General features: G+C 44.4%; 1 protein-coding gene across 1 annotated transcript in view; it reads left to right on the top strand.

Moving 5' to 3' along the window:
• Window positions 1-2928: 2928 nt before the first annotated feature.
• The window catches only part of SYNPR (synaptoporin), a 263369-nt gene continuing 248474 nt past the window's right edge, over window positions 2929-17823 (top strand). The window contains exons 1-2 of the mRNA XM_036430648.2: window positions 2929-3123; window positions 3255-3320. Of these exons, the coding sequence (XP_036286541.1) occupies window positions 3106-3123; window positions 3255-3320 (84 nt within the window). The 5' untranslated portion in view covers window positions 2929-3105. The remainder of the gene's footprint in view (window positions 3124-3254; window positions 3321-17823) is intronic.

Below are 17823 nucleotides of genomic sequence, written 5' to 3'. Positions count from 1 at the left end.
GCAATCAAAATGACACAGGAGGATCAAAAGGGGTTACTAAAATGGTAATCCCCCCTCTGATTCTCCTGTGCCATTTTGATTCCCCCTCTGATCCCTCCCGCCTGTGTCATTTTAAGTGACCCCCCTCCCCCCATCTTGATACCCCAATTCCTTTTTTTTACCCCTAGAAATGAGTGCAAAAAGAAAAAGCTACTCCGTGGAGTACAAGAAAGGAATCGTGGAAGACTCTTGGGGCCCAAATCTTACTGTTTTCTGCAAAGAGAACATGTTGAGTATCCTATTGGTCCAAAAATGGTGAGCAGAGTATGGTAACCTCATTGAACAAGTGAACAAGGGAAATGCTAAAAATCGCAAGTGTGGATCAGGTGGGCAACCATTATTTTCTGAGCTGAAGACCTGATCTGTGAATGGGTTGTTGACAGGAGAGCAGAGACTTTGGTTGTGAATAGTGCTCAGATTCATGAATTTGCCCATGTAATGGCACCACAGTTTGACATAGCCCCCAAAGACTTCAAAGCATCACAACACTGGCTGGATAATTTCCTTCAGCGAAGTGAACTGTCTTTAAGAAGATCTACAACATTGCTTAGGTTGGAAGATACTCAAGTTATTAAGTGAGCACTTGCATTCAAGTCCTTTATTAATGATGCTGACTTCTCTAAATACAATCTTTCCAACATGATTCCTATGGATGAAACTGCAGTGTTTATGGGCCAATCATCTTAAACAACAATTGAACAGTGGGGTGCCTCCTTAGTGTACATTCCCTACACTGCTTACAAAAGTGCACGTGTTTCCTGTATTTTGGCAATTCATCTGGATGGCACTAAAATCCCACCTTTAATCATTTCTAAGGGCAAGAAGGAAAAGATTGAACGTGTTTTGGGTGTTTTTATTCTTGAAACTGAAAAAGCCTGGGCCACGCAAGCAGTTCTAAGGAAGTGGGTCAATTTAATGCTGCTGCTTGTTATGTGAGGGAGCCAAAGAGGTCTGCTAGTCTGGGATGCAGCCAGCACTCATCGTGCTAAAGGCATGAAGACATTTCTTCACGAAAGAAAAATAGATAAGATAATGATTCCCGCAGGAATGACGGCCTATCTCCAGACTCATGGAAATTAATGACTACATTGAAAATAGAATGGAGAGAAATCAGTGTGGAAACTTTGTGAAACCTAAACTGCAAGAAGTTGTGACTTGGGTGAAGAATTCATGGGAGAAAATCACTGACAGTTGCATTGCAAATGCACTGCGAGCAGGCTACCTTGACAAGAAGTACTCATGTAAAGACAGTGCTATTGCTAAACATGAGAGATTTGGTCCACTGATTCTGAAAGAAATGGAGTCACAAGAAACTCACCAGGAAATTCAGGAATTGGATTGTTATAATGATGTTCCAAAAGATGATGACATGATTGTCATTGAATAAATGAGTAAATTCTTGATACTGTAGGATTCACAGTTTGTCTGGTTTGTGTTGACAACTATCGTACTACCGTACTGTATACAGGTAATAAATTTCCTTTATTTTCATTTAACAATAAATGTGTACCGTATTCTTCTTCATGGAAAAATAAGACATCCCCTGAAAATAAGACCTAGCGCATCTCTTGGGAGCAAAAATTAATATAAGACACTGTCTTATTTTCGGGGAAACAGGGTAAATAGTAGATACATCTCCCTCCCGCCCCCTGCCTCTGGTGTACACACACACACACACACACACACACACACACACACACGTACACTCCAAACCTTTTTGGCAAACCTTTGTAGTAAACAGATGGCTATTCGTGTTGCCCGGAGACCACTTCATAGGTGGGATCCAAAGAGAGAAGGGAGGGGATGGTATCATCAGCTACATGGTGGGTGGCTAAGAGTTCTGATTCTTTTTTCCTCCCTGACTTTTTTGAGTTCAACTCTGGCTTCATTGTGTGCTAGCTGTACAACCGTGAACAGCCTTCTCCTCTGCCAGGATCCTGATTTCCTTGTCTCTCAATGGGAGCGGTACTGCTGCTAACCTAGAGGTGGTTTGAGTAGGTAATGAAGTCACGTTTACATGCCCTCACAATTTCTCATTCACAGAAAGACCTCAAGTGTTTTCTTGTTTATTATTTTCAGCAAGATTTGCAGATTACGGGAAGAAAAGGAGCCTGTAGTTGGAGGGAGGACTCAGTCCACTTTATGATGAATGCAGGAGCTTTAGTTGAGATTGTATCTAAGGCCAAGGATCTCAGTAAGACAGGGTTTTAAAGGAACTGGAATTCGTGTCCCTGTTTAGCCTCGCACCTGCTGTGTACCTTGGCTAACCCAGCCTCACTAAGTCTATATTCTGCTTTTAAAATGGGCATCATGTGCTCCCGACCTCACCCAGTGGCCACGAGGACTACCCGCCTGGCACACTGTGCCATATTCAAGATCAATCTGTCTCCCTCTGCCCTGCAGCCCCGTGCTCCGTGTCCTCACCCTCTGCTTCCCTGGGGGGAAGGCCCCGCTCCTCTGTTCCCGGCCATATCCCAGCCACTGGCTCTGCCCGGCCCCAGGGCGAATGTCCCACAAAGTCAACAGTCTTTTAGAAAGAGTTCCGAAGCCACCAGCATTCACACAACTCCGCATGCAAAGTGGGAATGCCTGTCTCTGCTCAGGGAACCCCTTCTTCAGGCAGGGAGCATGCCTGCTGAAGGTGCCAGCCGGCCTCCCTCTACCCAAAACCCCAAAGTTTCCCCGGAGCCCGAGGGCGCGCGGGGCGGAGCCGGCGGCACCGGTTGGCGGTTCTGCCTCGACCACCTCCTCGCCCGCCCCCTGAGCTCGCAGCCGGCCAATGGCAGCCCTCCCAGGCGGCGGCCGCCCGCCCCCCCTTACCCCCCCCCCCCATCCCCGCCCTCCCCCCTCCAGGCTCCGGCTGCTCCACTGGCTCGGCGCGGACTGCGAGGAGCGCACAGCGCAGAGCAGTGCGGGGCACCCGCTCCCCAGGCCCTGCCCGCCCCGGCCGCCCCGGCCTCGCCCCTCGCCTCCTTCCGAGAGGCGGCTCTTGGCCCCGAGGACCACCCCGCGGCGGCCCCGAACTTCCCTGCAAAGGGAACCGAGCGGAAGAGACCGAGCAGAGCCATGGACCCGGTGAGCCAGGTAGAAAGGGACCGCGGGGCGGCCGGCGCTGGGGACCCGCGACTCGGGAGACGCGCCCCTGCCCTGGCCTCACGCTCCCCCCCCCTCCCTCCTCTCTCTCTCTTTCCCCCTCGCTCCTCGTTCGTCCACAGCTGGCCTCGGCGGGCACCTTTCGGGCGCTGAAGGAGCCCCTCGCCTTCCTGCGGGCCCTGGAGCTGGTGAGTAGCGGGGCGTCGCGGGGAGTGGGCACAGCGGCTCGCCATCGGGGGAGGAGGGGTCCGTGGGGTGCTCCCTGCTGGGTTCTGCTCAAAGCCCGGCTGCCACCCTCCCACGCCAACCTCCCCCCCCCCCCCCATGCCCAGTGCTATCCGGGGGGCGGACGGGACCATGGGCACTCGGAGGCGGGAGTGTGCACGGATGTTCGCGGGCGCTTAGATGGGGCTGCAAACCCGCGGGGCTCAGCCAAGGCGCCTCCTTCTGGGACGGGGACCGAGCAGGCGGAGGGAGGCGCTGCCCGGGGCGGCTGCTCACCTGGGCGCCGCGGGGTGCGGGCCCCGAGGAGGGACGCGGGGGGAGCGGGGCAGCTGGGTGGACTGGCCGCGCGGGGAGGCTGGTCAGCCCGGGGACAGGTCTCCGCCACGGGGGAACAGGTCTCCGTTCGGGGACAGGTCTCCGCCTGGCGTGGGTGCTGGAAGCCCTGGCACCTGCTCTGCCAGCTCTGGGGGCAGAGGAGCTGCGAGGCCAGGAGAGACACTGAGCACAGAGACTTCTTCCTTTCGTTAGTTTCTCGGTCCTGGTCACCCTTGAGGGCTCTTCTGACTTCCCTCGGGAGATCCCTCAGCCTCCTGTGCAGCCTTCTTCACCGCCTGGACTGTGGGAAGCGCTGTCACTTGTCCCCCTTTTAAAAAGCACCCCCACAGTCCCGGGGCAACTTGCCTAATGGCAGAGGAGAGAGACCGAGACACTCCCGGGGCCACAGAGCAAGGAGCGTGTTGTGGGCTTGGGTGACGGTAATTCAGAGTGAAATCCGCAGGTCACACGTTCCCTCTGCTAGGAGGTCTGGAAGGCAAGGGCACCCATCGGAACAGGAAGTTCAAAGCCCGTCATGTAGCATCAATCACAGGCCAAGCCCCGGACCAGCTGGGAAATTATGTAAGAGGCGTTGTCCTCCCAGATCTTAGCTCCTGGGCCTGGGATCTGCTCTGGCTGCCCGGCTGAGTCCGTTCACATGGATGATCCGCAGGATAATCACATCTGCTTGGTTTGCAGGCGTGCATAGCAATGCATGCCTTTATCAACTTGACATACGTCAACACAGCTTGAACGTAAGGTTCTGGGATGGCTCTCCTACCACTGTGTTCTGGACAAGCAAATTCAACCAGCCAAGCAGTGCTCACAGTGCAGGAAACTTTCAGTTGGCTTTCTCATAATTCATTCATTCACTCAGTCACCCACTCAATCAAGTCCCCTGTGAAACAGTGGTGTTTTTGACCAAAATAATAACTCCATTGCCAAGCCATTGTCTCTCAGAACAAAATTCAAAGAGCTGACACGATTTTTTTGATACACTCCCCTATTGTCTCACATTGTCACTTACCTGAAACATTCCTTTTCATTCTCTTCAATCCTGTTGCAACATTAGTTCGTGCCACACCTCACCACCCAGCCCATCCGAAGACTGGTAAGCCTGGGTGAATTTGTTTAAAATGCAGATTTCTGGACATCAATAAAAATATCGGAAAGATGGGTGCCTGCTCATGAATCTGTGTTTTAAATAAGTTCCCTGGGTATAGCTCATGGCCATTAAACTTGAAGGATGGCTGCCCCAAGCTCTCTCCAAAACTCAAAAGCACTTTTACCTTCAAGCTCTTGCTATTTCTGTTGCTACTGTGTATAATTCCCTCCCACCCTATGCCTAGAAAAAATGTTTGTCTTTTAACCTCAGCTAAAATGTTACTCCCTCAGTGAAGAGTTCTTTCATATTTACTCCTTCCCTTTCCTCACCCCAAACAGTGATTCACCCCATTCTCTGGGTTTCCACTGCATTCATTCATTCATTCATTCATTCATGAGAATTTATCATACTGAATTATAGCTGTGTTTGCCCCTTGATGAGAGAGAGAGAGAGAAAAGAAAGGTTATTACATTTAAAATATTTACAGTCCTTCCTCTCTCTCTCTTTTGGCCTCTAAGTCTCCAAGCAGCAAGGGCTTTGGCTTTTAAATGTTATTAATGTTTCTCATTTGAAGAAGAGAAATCAAATAGTGGACAAAAAAAAAACAAACAAAAAAAAAACAACACCCAAAAAACAAACAAACAAAAGAAAAACAGTTAAAAATGAATAAGTTAGGTGATCTACATTTTAAAAGAGCTGAAGTAGAGACCTAAGAGCAGAGAGATAGAATGTTATTTGCTGAGGAAGTCTCTTGCAATGATGGGGTTGGAAGGGGGGGGGGGGCGGGTAGACGGGGTCTGGGAGGGGGAAGAAAACATGTTCCATGCACACGCAGTGGCCTGAGAGCCACTCTGAGATCCCATTTCCATTCGGTAGGAGATGTTGCAATGAGTGTGAGCTCTTGGATGGCAGGAAATTGTTCCATTTTTCTGTGTTTCCCACTAGAGCCTTTTATGGTGCTTGGTGAACAGTAAGTGATCAATAACAAATGCAAATTTTTAATGACAGAACACTGAAAGTACCCAGTTTCTCCTGCTTTGCTTTAAAGTCTTTAATCTACTTTCAGTACTTACGCTATAGAAATCAAAGTTTATGTAAAGATATGTGTTCAAGGGTATTTACTGCAACAGCATTTGTAGAGGAAACAGTAAGTCCATTAATAAGACAATCATAAAAGTATGATTCAAACAGGTGAAATATACTGCCATGAAAAAGAATGAGTTAAATTAGTAAGTGTTGACTTGGAGGTCAATATATGTAATTGTGTTTGAGAAAGTTAAGTGACAAAAGGTGAGTTTTATTCCTAGTATGTGATAAAATTTTAAAGTGATGAAAAAAGGGATTTTTATTATTTTAATCAACATATGGAAAAATATATTAATTAATTACTTTGTTTAAAGTAGGGGTGTCGAACTCAATCAGAGAAGGGGCCAAAATCTAAAATCCAGCCTAAATCGCGGGCCGAATGGTTTACTGAACAGTCATAAACTGTCATTGTGATGGAAACACAGCGGAGTGCAGTGATGACAGCGCGGTGCGGGCCACATTGCAAGGCCTGGCGGGACAGATTTGGCCCGCGGGCCTTGTGTTTGACACATGTGGTTTAAAGTAATGTATAGATTGCAGTACTATTTTTGTAAAAAGAAAATAATTTGTGTCTGTGTGAGTGTGTGTGTATGTGTGTGATTTGTATAAGTATAAAGTATAGCTGTATACACTGAATTGTTAGAATTGATTTTTTTCTGAAGTAATTTGAAGTGTAGAGGGGAGAGAAGAGGAGAAGGTGGAGGGAAGCAGTGGTATTCTGGAAGAATCATAGGCATATCACTTGTCCACAGTTGTGCACATGTGTAATTCTTTAAAATAATTCCTATTTTTAATGATTTCCTGTGGATTGGCCAGATGAAGTGGTGTTGCTTCTAAAGGCATCCTCCAGTTTGGGATTTGTAACCTTAGGGAAAAATGCACTTTATTTATGTGTGTTTTGCTTAGGAAGGGCTCCTGGCTACTGTAGATTTAAAGTCTACATAGCATAAAGCCAAGCCTTCAGGAGAGGCTTTAGCCAATTTAAAAAATTTTGAGGTGAAACTCCCAGCTCCTTAATCTCCACTTAAATAAGGCCAGGGGACTTATTATTATTACTAGTAGCCCTGTGCCAGTAGCTCTCTGAGGGGCCTGCCTGCTCCGCACCTGCACCTGCTGCCCAGAGGCCCATCCATAGCTGGGATGGAATGCTTGCCTCATTGCCATGGCAACGAAGTAAGCATTCCCCCAGGCTGCTCATGCTGCCCGCTCTCAGCTGCTGCCCTCCACGGACTGGGGGACTCCAGCAGGGCCGAGAAAACTGGGCACCACTATCTATCTTTGTGATGGAGAGATGGTTAATTTGCATATTACCCTTTTATTAGATAGGACTATTTTTTAAATAATTATTTATTGTTGAAAGTGTCCCTCTTCCCCCCCCCCCCACACCATTTACTTCCTCCAGACTCCCTCCCCTCCACTCTCCCTGCCAGTGTTGTCCATGCCCATGGGCCATGCATATGTGCATACAAAGTTCTTGGTTGATTACACCACCACCACCACCACCCCTTCCCTCCAAGATTCCACACTCTGTTCTATGCTTCCAGATCAGGGGATTTTTCACTATATTTTAGGTCAAAACCAAAATTCAAGACATAGTACTGACTCTTGTGATCTCTTTCATTTATTCTCTGATGATAAAATAGAACCAGCAAATCTCTTAAACCATCATTTGCAAATCACTATATACTATATATATTGAATTTATCCCATTTCTCAGACTTACTCTGAAAAAAGAAGTTGGTATAATACTGCATTCCACTGGTTATTCTTTTTTCATTTATCTTTATTGGTGAATTACTGATGTCCTCCCTTTTAAAAAAATATATTTTATTGATTTTCCACAGAGAGGAAGGAAGAGGGATAAAGAGCTAGAAAAGTCGATGAGAGAGAAACATCGACCATCTGTCTCCTGCACACCCCCTGCCGGGATGTGCACGCAACCAAGGTACATGCCCTTGACCGGAATCAAACCTGGGACCCTTCAGTCTGCAGGCCGATGCTCTATCCATTGAGCCAAACTGGTTTCAGCTGATGTCCCCTTTTATTCCACTGGCCATTCTTATTTTGCTATTTGAGTACATTGCCAGTAGGATTTCGATCTTTGGGGGTCTCCCCTCCCTTAAAAGATTTTGTTAGCACTCTCTTATTTTCTATACTATTTATAAGGCTCTGGATCTGCACTTGTGATTTTATGTGTAATGGCATGTGGGGGACCCAACATATCACATTGTCCAGGAGCAGAACTGTGCAGACTTCAGGGCATCAAAAGGACTTCCAACTCTTCATCATGATTTTTGCTTGGTCCTCCCACACAAAGCTGTAGGTCCAGACTCTGTTGCTACAGCATTAACTGCTGAGTCAACTTGCCCAATTCCCCTGTCATTCTAATTCTTGACACCCACCCCTAATTTTGCTGGACCATTTCCACTACAACCCCTGGACTTCATGTTTCCATGATGCCTTTCTTCTCTGCCTTTCCAAGGAAGGCCAGCTACTCCAGAGGTGCAGTGTGTCTATATATGAGGTATTGCTCTACTTGATTTAAATAGTGGCACCTACTTGTTTTGCTGGCTTCAGATGAGGCACAATATTTCAGTGCTTCCTGTATATCATCTTGTTGAATCTGTATGGCTCCAACATCCCTGTTTCACCTTGAAGCTCAGGGGTGTTAACTAACTCATCAAGGACAAAATTGGAGAAAATGGCAAAGCCACGACTTGGGCATTCTCCCTCCAGACTGTGTTCTCTTAAGTGCTAGAGTCTTCTGCTTCCTTCAAGGTGACAGCCAGCTGACATCTTTATCCCTGCTCCTCAAAGAAACCTTAAAGGGCAGATACTATCCTATTTTGTAGTGTTTATCTCACCCAGGTAGATGTGTATATTTAAACCCTCCTCTGGAAGTGCAGGCAGTGTTTGTATTTAGACACAAACTCAACCGACAACAATTGTTGTTTATATTGTTTTATTTTCTGTTGGCTATTAACCAAGGTAGAATAGGTTCTCATTAAAATACAATGTCTTTTCATATTAAATATGTATAAAAGACTGATTATATAGCAAATGATTTCATCTTATTTTCTAGACTTTTTTTTTTCTTTCCTATTTTCTTAAAAAAATCTGTGTGCATGAGTCAAACAAATTTTTTTCCTAAGTATAAACAAGACAGGAAATTCTAACATACGGTTTATTTAAATTATGAGCAGCAATCTGCTACTGGAGGTTGGATGCAGTTTCAAAGCTATACTAACGTGGATTTAATTATAACTTTCTAGTCTCACAATTAATGACAAAAATTATGTATAATTGGAATATGAATCAATAAATACACTTTTAATAAAAGAGCAACTCCCTAGAATGCTAACAGATTCATCACTTAATGCTTTTCTGGTTTTCTTAAGACAGTTGGTATTTGGCCTAACAAGTACAGAAAAGAAAAAAAAAAGAGAGAAAAACAGTTCTTAGGAATTTGCATACCAGTTTTATTCTTTACTAGCTTGGGAACCTTGGGCAAATTACTTAATTTCACTAGGTTTCATTTTTATCATCTATAAAATGTGACTGATAATAGTTCTTACTTCAAAAGATTGCTGTGTGATGAAATGACTTAACCCAAGTAAACAACCTTGTGCAGTGCCTGAGCTATAAGTGCTCAACAAATGACTATGAAGGTGATGATAATGATGATGATGATGATTTGGATGATTCTGGGGATTTTGGAAAAGGAGAAAACAGAAATCTACCAGGGGATAATTTAGAACATCATGGCCACTTTGTTGCAAATTGTGGTGTCTTGGCAAAATTCTGAAGCAGAAAATCTGTCTTCACTCTTGCTAATCCCTCTTTTGAGCCCTTCTACCTCTAAATCATGCTTCCGTGGTTATTTTTACTATAGCATGAGTGCCACTGGAGACTTGCTCCTTCAAATATTCTCATTTTGGAGGACATTCTAGAGAACCCAGAGTTGAGCCTAAGGGAAAAGTTCTAATGGAAGAATTACAGGCACTTGGTTCTTGGGAATTTTTTCTTGAGATATGGGCTGAGAATTTTCCTGATCTTTCTCAAATCACAATCCACAAACATTCCTTACCCTTGAAAGAGTTATGGTATGTCCAGCGAATTCTCCAGATGAAGGTCCATATAGAGTCAATCATGGGCACTTAGAACCACACCCTAATGCCCAGGTGCACCTGGCCCTGGGGAGTCTCCTAATAGGAATGTTCTAATCTCACTGGACTCATATTTAAGTAGAGGAATCATTCTTAGTTTCTTTGTTCCCCAGAGGATTCACATTTCTCCCTGATCCAGTTAAGAAAAATAATCCCGTGTGAGTAGAAAAGAATACTAGAAAGTCTCTAAGGAATGTTTGTACAGAACCATTACTATCTTTTGAGTCATCATCTTCAGTAGGCATGTATTTAATCTGGTTGTATTTATTTTTGTTCATTCTATTATCTTAGGCTTCCTTTGAGAACCTCAGTTTCTCATCTGAATTTGGGGATAATACTCTTTGGCTATTATAGTGTTGGAAACTTTAAGAGAGATAAAGCATGTAACACTTTGTAAACAAATGTCTTCCAAAAGTAAAAGATCATTGTGATCATGATGATAATGGTGATGAATACTTTTTTCCAGTCTGAGTGACTCTGAATACACAAGATAATTGCCCCGGGAGTAGGGTGAGGCATGAAGTGTAAGTCCTGATCTCTGCTCATTGAGATGCTAAGTCCTTCCTCATCACCCTCTTACCTATGTCCCAATCTGTGTGGTCTCTTGGGAACCCACAAAAAAAGACTGATTTTTCTGTTAATACAGATATGCCATCAAAATTTGGGGAAGTCCACCTTTACCCCTTTTAGCTCTCATACAGAAAGCCAATTTCTTGCTCTGCACACATTTCACATTTCTTAGATGTTTGGGGGCCCTGGTAATGGTTTCCTGCTGATCTGATGCACAAGCTATTTCCTCTGCCTACAATTCTCCCTCTCTCTTTTCACCCAAGCCCTTTTAGCTGGCAAATTCATCTTGTGTCTTCAGGTGTCAGCTTAGATGTCATTTCTTTTGGGAGGACCTCTCTGAGGAGGGTGTTGTCACTAGATGAAGTCAACTTCCTGATGGCTCCCAGAACACACTATTTTATTTTATTTCGTTTTACTTTATTTGTCCTCTCATGAGGATATTTTTCCATTGATTTTTCAGAGAGAATAGAAAGGAGGGAGGGAGTGGGGGAGAGAGAAAAAGAAAAACATGAATGTGGGAGAGACACATTAGTGGTTGCCTCCTATACATCCCCCTACTAGGGTCCAGGATGGAATCTGCAACTGAGGTACATGCTCTTGACCAGGAATCGAACCACAACTCTTCGGTCCATGGACCTATAGTCTTAACACTGAACAAAACCAGCAAGGGCCAAAGCACACTCTTTAATGATTTGTTTACATTTCAACTTCTCAACCAGACTACATGCTGCATGAGGGCAGGCATCTTGTTTGTCTTGCTCATCAGTACATTCTAACTATCTAGCTGCCACATAGCAGGAACAACTCCAAAAATAATCACGAATCACCCCTACGATAGGTGCTTAGGAAGGAAGTGATTGACTGAAGGAAGTGGGGGAAGAAGAGAGGGAGGGAAGAGAACAAACAATGAATAAATCAATCTGAGAACACATGGATCTGGTGCAAATTCTCTTTCATGTTTTCCATTGTGGAAAGGAGCCTCCCCTAAAAACAGTTGGTTAGCAGTCACTCTTGGTTGTGGAGGAGAGGAACTCACCCCAGCTGACTCAATCAAGGAGAGAGAGCAGTCATATGCCCACTGCACGTGAGGGAGGAGCCGTCCTACAGAAATAAAAGTGCAAGGACTGCATCCTGCCAGGCCGCACACCCTGAGTCCCAGGCAGGGAGGAGAGCTGACTTAGGAGAAGCGCTGCAGCACTGTGGCTCGGCCACCAACCCCTGTGTCCTCTTTGTGTGTCCCCTTCTGCTTCTCATTCAGTTTATTCTTCCTGTGATTCTAAGCTAATGCCCTAAGAAAGGCATATGACAGGTTCAGTTAATGCTTTTCTCAGTTTGTACACAAGTCTCAGCCCCAGGCGGTCTCAGGCTGTGGGTGGGCTGCCCACGCGTCAGATGCCCAGTGGTCCTGTCTTGTGGCCGGAATAAAAAGCATCATGGGATTCAGATCATGCTCCCTGGGCTGTTCTTTCATCTGGAACAGTGGGCGGGGCAGCTCTTCAAGGCATGTGCATGTTAGGCTGAGCAGAGCTTATATGGCTGGTGGAAGAACAAATTATTCTTTTCACCTGCATTTCCTCCATTACGGCAGCACTGGCACTTTTGTCAAGCAGATGTGGTGGCATCTTTGGGATTTGGGGGCAGTGTTCCTGGAGCCTCTCTGCTGAGGGGATCATTGGTGGAGTCACATGATAGTCACATGAAGGGTGTCCCCTGGGTCCTTCAGCTCATGGGCTCCCCCAGCCTGTGCCATCTGGTCCATCACTTGGAAAGCCTCTTCCTGAAAGAAATGACGAGGCTTTGCCTGACGATGAGATAGCCCAGGCAACAGGTATTTCCCCAAACCACATGCTCTTCCTCTTTGTTCATACATTGCTAGGCTAATTCCTCTCTGGCTGTTCATGTTAGATGACCACATGGGAAGAGCACATCTATTGTGTTCTCGTGTGTATTAATGTGGTAGAAAACAATAAAACATGAAGGAGGGTTTTTGTTTGTTTAACATTTAATATTCATATCCAAATTAAATGCTTTTGTCCTGAATATGCACTCATGGAAACGTCCTTAGTTTGCCTGGGGTAAATGGTGCTGTATGTTCGAGGCAGGGGAGGTGAGGGATTGGTTGACGAGTAGTGATCACTGATTGGGAGTGTGGGGCTGGGAGGAGCATGGGCTTTGGAATGAGCCTCTAGCTGGAACCCTGGCCCTTCTTTCCCGCTGGGGGACACGAAGCAGGTTTCACGATCCTGCTGATGCTCAGGTCTGCAGGTGGCAAAGGAAGGTAGTGGGAGACATGTCTTAGTTGCTGTGAGGGCTGAGTAACATGGAGCCTATGAAACCCAAGCAGAGTGTCTGGCAAGTATAACTGAGGAAGAGTTTGTTCAAGATGATGGTGTGATGTCTACAAATACAGTGAAGCATTCCTAAAACAGGAAGGTGGGCTTTTTGTTTGTTATGCTCAAGCAGCATTTTCTACTGGGAAAAAAAATGATGTGTTGGATGCTGGGGCTGCTATAACAAAGTACCAGCAAACAATAGAAATGTATTCTCCACCAGTCTGGAGGCTGGAAGTCTGAGAGAAGGTTTGGCTTCTTCTGTGGGTGTGAAGGGGTCTCCAAGCTGAGCCACTGCAGTTCTGCAGCTTGTAGATGATGGGGCGTCCAATTCTACCGCGGTCTCCACATGGTGTTCTCCCTGTGGGTTTGTGTGTTTGTGTCCAAATTTTTCCTTTCAATATGGCACCAGGCATGTTAGATTAGGGCCCACCTGGCTGCAATGTAACTCCATCAACTAATTACATCGACAGTGACTCTATTCCCAAATAAAGTCACATTTTAGGAGTAAGGACTTCAATATATGATTCTTGGGTGGGGGGCACAATTCAGCCCATAGCAAATGGGTTCTTACAATATACACTGCTTTGTCACCTGGTTTGGTCTCCTTAATACATTATGATTGTATTTCCATGCCACTAGATTCAATAACTTTCCCCCTAATTTTTCTGGCTATGTATTATTACACTGTATGCCTGTCTTGGAAATTATTTAATGTAGTTTCTAGATGTATATGATTGATATATATATTTAAAACTTGCAAAAAAAATCCATCCTTTATGATAAATGGTTACTGTACCTCTATTATTATTTACTTAGTTTTCAGATGTAGAATTGCTGGTTCAAAAGGTTATACATTTTTGAAACAATTGCCAAATTGCCCTCCAATGAGAAATACCACTCTGGGCATTATCAGTTAAATATTTTTTTTCCCCAATTTTACAGTTGAAAATGAAACCTTGATTGAATTTGTACACTTTTTAATTTTGAAATGAGATTGCACTTTTTTTTTTCCCATAAAATTGTTTATATTCTTATTTTCTTTTGGAAATGTTTTAATGAATAGAATGGATTTGTAAGACAACAGCCAAGGCTGCCGACTCACGATGCTGTTCACATGAACTTTTAGATAAACTACTGCCTTAGTCTTTCTAGGCCAATGTACTGCTCCACTGTTGGGAAATTATTTAGACTGATGTACTTTGACTTGAGAAGACAAATATGAGCTTTCCTTTCTCTGAATAATTATCTACATATTTAAAGAGCCAGGGGCCATCACATCTGAAACAACCAAATGGACGACTGAACATGTTGAGTGGGGTGACAAGGCTGGCAGGGGGCTTAGTGAGGGATGACCAAACAACTGAACAGCAGGCTGTGTAGAGTGACCAAGCCAGTGGAGGGGGCAGTGAGGGGCAACCAGGCCAGCAGGGGGGCAGTTGGGGGTGACCAGGTTGGCAGGCAGAGGAGGTTAGGGGCAATTAGGCAGGCAGGCAGGCAGGCAGGTGAGCAGTTAGGAGCTAGTGGTCCTGGATTGTGAGAGGGATGTCTGGGATTGGAGAGGGTGCAGGCTGGGCTAAGGGAACCCCTGACCCCCAATTATGAATTTTGTATACCGGGCCTCTAGTATAAAAATACGTTTATGTAATTTGTAGAATGCCAAAGATAATAATTATTGTTATAAATCTTTACAATATAAATACTTTTTTCTGTTTACCATTTTATTTATATTTTAATTATATTAACTATTAAACTCATTAATCATAAGTTACTTAGTATTTTCTGTAGATGATTCTCATTAGTACTGATCTGAAATGCGAATCTGGTGTATCTGTATGTAGAGACACACTTGCACAAACTTACTACATCTACCTCAGGTGTGAGACACTTGGAACTTGAATAAAGTTTTGACGGAAAAGCAGAGTGGATGGGGTGCCCTTGCACCATCTGAGGACTCCTGGGGCTTATGTGGCTCGTGACTGTGGGACACCCTACCAGTGGAATCAATTCAGCAGCTGCCCCACGCCAAGGGCACTTCCTGTCTTTCTTGGATCACACGCCTGACCACCCTTGCCGCAACAGAGACTACTCTGTGGATGCACCCTGCCTTTGCGCACATATGGCTGTTTGGAGCACTTTGGCCTGTCTGTGAATTGACATGTATTGTGTGCTTACCGAGCCGCAGGCGTTGTGCCGAGTGCTTTCTACATTACATTTAATTCTTGCATCTCTCTTGGCATGTACACATCATTTCCCCTCCCTATAGGCAAGGAATTTGAGGCTTAGAAAAACAAGTAATGTTTAAGTGTGCACTGTCTATAATCACAGAGCTGAGATTAGAATTTAGGTGTTCTGTGCTTCAAACAGGCTTCAGGTACGTAACCTAACAGTTGGAAAGGAAGCGAAGTTCTGGTTCTCTCCCAGAGATCAGATTCCTAGGGAAGAACCATCCTAGCCAAAAGGCCTGCCATCATGGAGGGACAAGCCCAACATTTAGCCAGGCAGGTGGTGCCGGTCAGGGCAAAATCCACTGAGGTGGGGGTTTGACCGAAGCTTCTGATTTATCTCAGCAGTGAATTCTGTCGGGGGCAGGCAGAGCAGATTCTTCCGTTCTCTTTATAGTTCAAAGCCAAGTACTTTTTAACATATATTTTTTTTTCCTCATGAGTCCACTTGGTGAAAGAGTAGATGAAAGGATGGTTTTGATTTCATTTGAATTGATATTTCATCTGTATGAGTCAGGACCACGGTTACCTAGGCAAATGCTAGGAAATACTTAGAGGCGTGGTCCTCTTGGACTGATGCCCTTCAACTGTCCACATCTGCTTCTGAGATGCCGACCCTGGAGCTTATCCATCTCCAGTGTTATTGATGTGTTTGGGAGGCACTCAGTCCTCTCCCATCTTGGTCAGCCTGCCTCTGAAGAACCTGGGTGGATGCTGTGATCAGAATGCCTTCCAGCGGGCAAGGCAGATACTGTGAGGATGCAGGAAGCAGGCCATAGTAAGAGGCTACAAAGGTGTTGGCATGTGGGAACAGGGATTTCTGCCTATAAGACTCAGTACTTCAGCTCCAACCTTGTATGTCTAGATATATCCTTTTTAAAAATTTTTAATTGAGAAACAGAAAAAATAATTTTGGTGCTAATCTTGGGAGTTTTTAATGTTGGAAGAAATGGCTTATTTTTTGAACATTGTCAGGCCTGTCCTTTGTAGAATAAGATAAGCAAAGCACGGCTGACTTCTGAGCATGGCCCACAGTCTCCAGCTGTTCCCAGTGCTCACGCACCAGGCCTCAGGGGCTTTGTCTCTGTACCTCAAGGGCCTGACCCAGTTCTTCTGGCTCAGGATGCGCTGAGGAGCCATTTGTCTGATGGATGGATGATGGGAACCTTCGTGTTAGAAATTAACCCCAGCTTGGTTTTTGAAATGATGGAATTAGCGAGTCCAAAGGTCTCTTTTGGCTTTCAGTAAAAATAAAAAATTTTCATTGGATATCTAGGATGCATAAAAATTATAGGGACTATGTCTTCTTGGGACAAAATTTAGCAGGGATGGAGATAGTGGCTCATATTAGCAATGTAGGTAAGTTTGTAATTGAGCCCTGGGTACCAGTTAACGCATTGAGAAAAATGTCTTAATCAACCAGCATAAAAAGTGCAATTTAATTATTTGTAGCTAAAGAATCAATGAATTAATGAAGTCTAATGGAGGAGAATTCTGAATATTTATCTACAGTAGGATAGTACACCAGAACATTCTGCAATAATGGAAATGTCTGTTTTCACTGTCTAAGCCTATAGTCATTAGCCACATGTGGTTGTTGAACACTTAAAATTGAGGAAGTAAATTTTCCATTTTATTTATTTTTAATTATTTTTCATTTAAATGGCTAGTGGCTACCATATTGGATAACACAATTGCAGAGAGTTATTTAACTAGTTTGCAAGGAACCTGTGTTAAGCTTCAGCAAATCACTTAGGTAGGGACTAAAGTGGTCTGTTTTATAAAATATCCACTTTTACCTTTATTTTTCAACCACATTACATAGTTGGTGGCAGGAAGTTTTTTAACCAATGTCCAGAAATTTAAGAGACACAGAATTTTTAGTTGTTATCTGTTCTTAAGTTTATGCTTTTTTGTTTTATGTATTTCCATCTGTGTGTGAATTTTATACATTGAAATAAAATATAAAATACATTAATAACCCTCAATATGAAGCAAGATGACAGTTGTTAAAGTTTGCACTAATTTGTTACCACAAGAGTATCTCATAATAATAGCTATTAGTTTTTAATGAGGATATGCATTTATTTGGGAAGTAGACTGAAAGTAACAATGATGGCTCAATTTTATGTGATAAGGAGAAATTACAGTTTCTTCAAGGTTTAACTCTCAGGAAATCCTCTTGTGATATTTATTTATTTTACGATTAGCGAGGTAGTCTGGCACTGTTGTGACAGTGACCCTATGTGTGTACCCTTAGCTTGCAAATGTCCATTAGAGAGGAACAAGAGCGTGGTAATCAGAGTAAGAAAGGATCGGTGGTAGAGATGCGGACGATTGTGGTGGCGGTATGTCAGCCTTAGAAACAACTGGGAATGTTTCTCACACCCCCTTTGGTTCCATCGCCCACAAATAATATGGAATTTGGAGGTGGTCCAGTTGTCTTAGTGAGGCAGCGCCTAGTTTGGATTATCTGAGAGCAGCACCTAAGTCAAAGGCAGCCTCGGTGAAGCTACCTTCCTGGGAAGTGATCCCAGGCAGCCAGGAATGAGGGCCCAGGGAAGTGAAATCAGATTGACAAGGAGGCTAAAAGGGTATAAATCAAACTCATAGAGCATCCTGTGACATATCTCAGAAGGATGAAATAGTAACCTTTTAGTACCTGACCC

The sequence above is a fragment of the Pipistrellus kuhlii genome, unplaced genomic scaffold (genome assembly GCF_014108245.1).
Source record: "Pipistrellus kuhlii isolate mPipKuh1 unplaced genomic scaffold, mPipKuh1.p scaffold_m20_p_11, whole genome shotgun sequence".
Classification (NCBI taxonomy): Eukaryota; Metazoa; Chordata; class Mammalia; order Chiroptera; family Vespertilionidae; genus Pipistrellus; species Pipistrellus kuhlii.
This window is presented reverse-complemented; position numbering and strand designations above follow the sequence as displayed.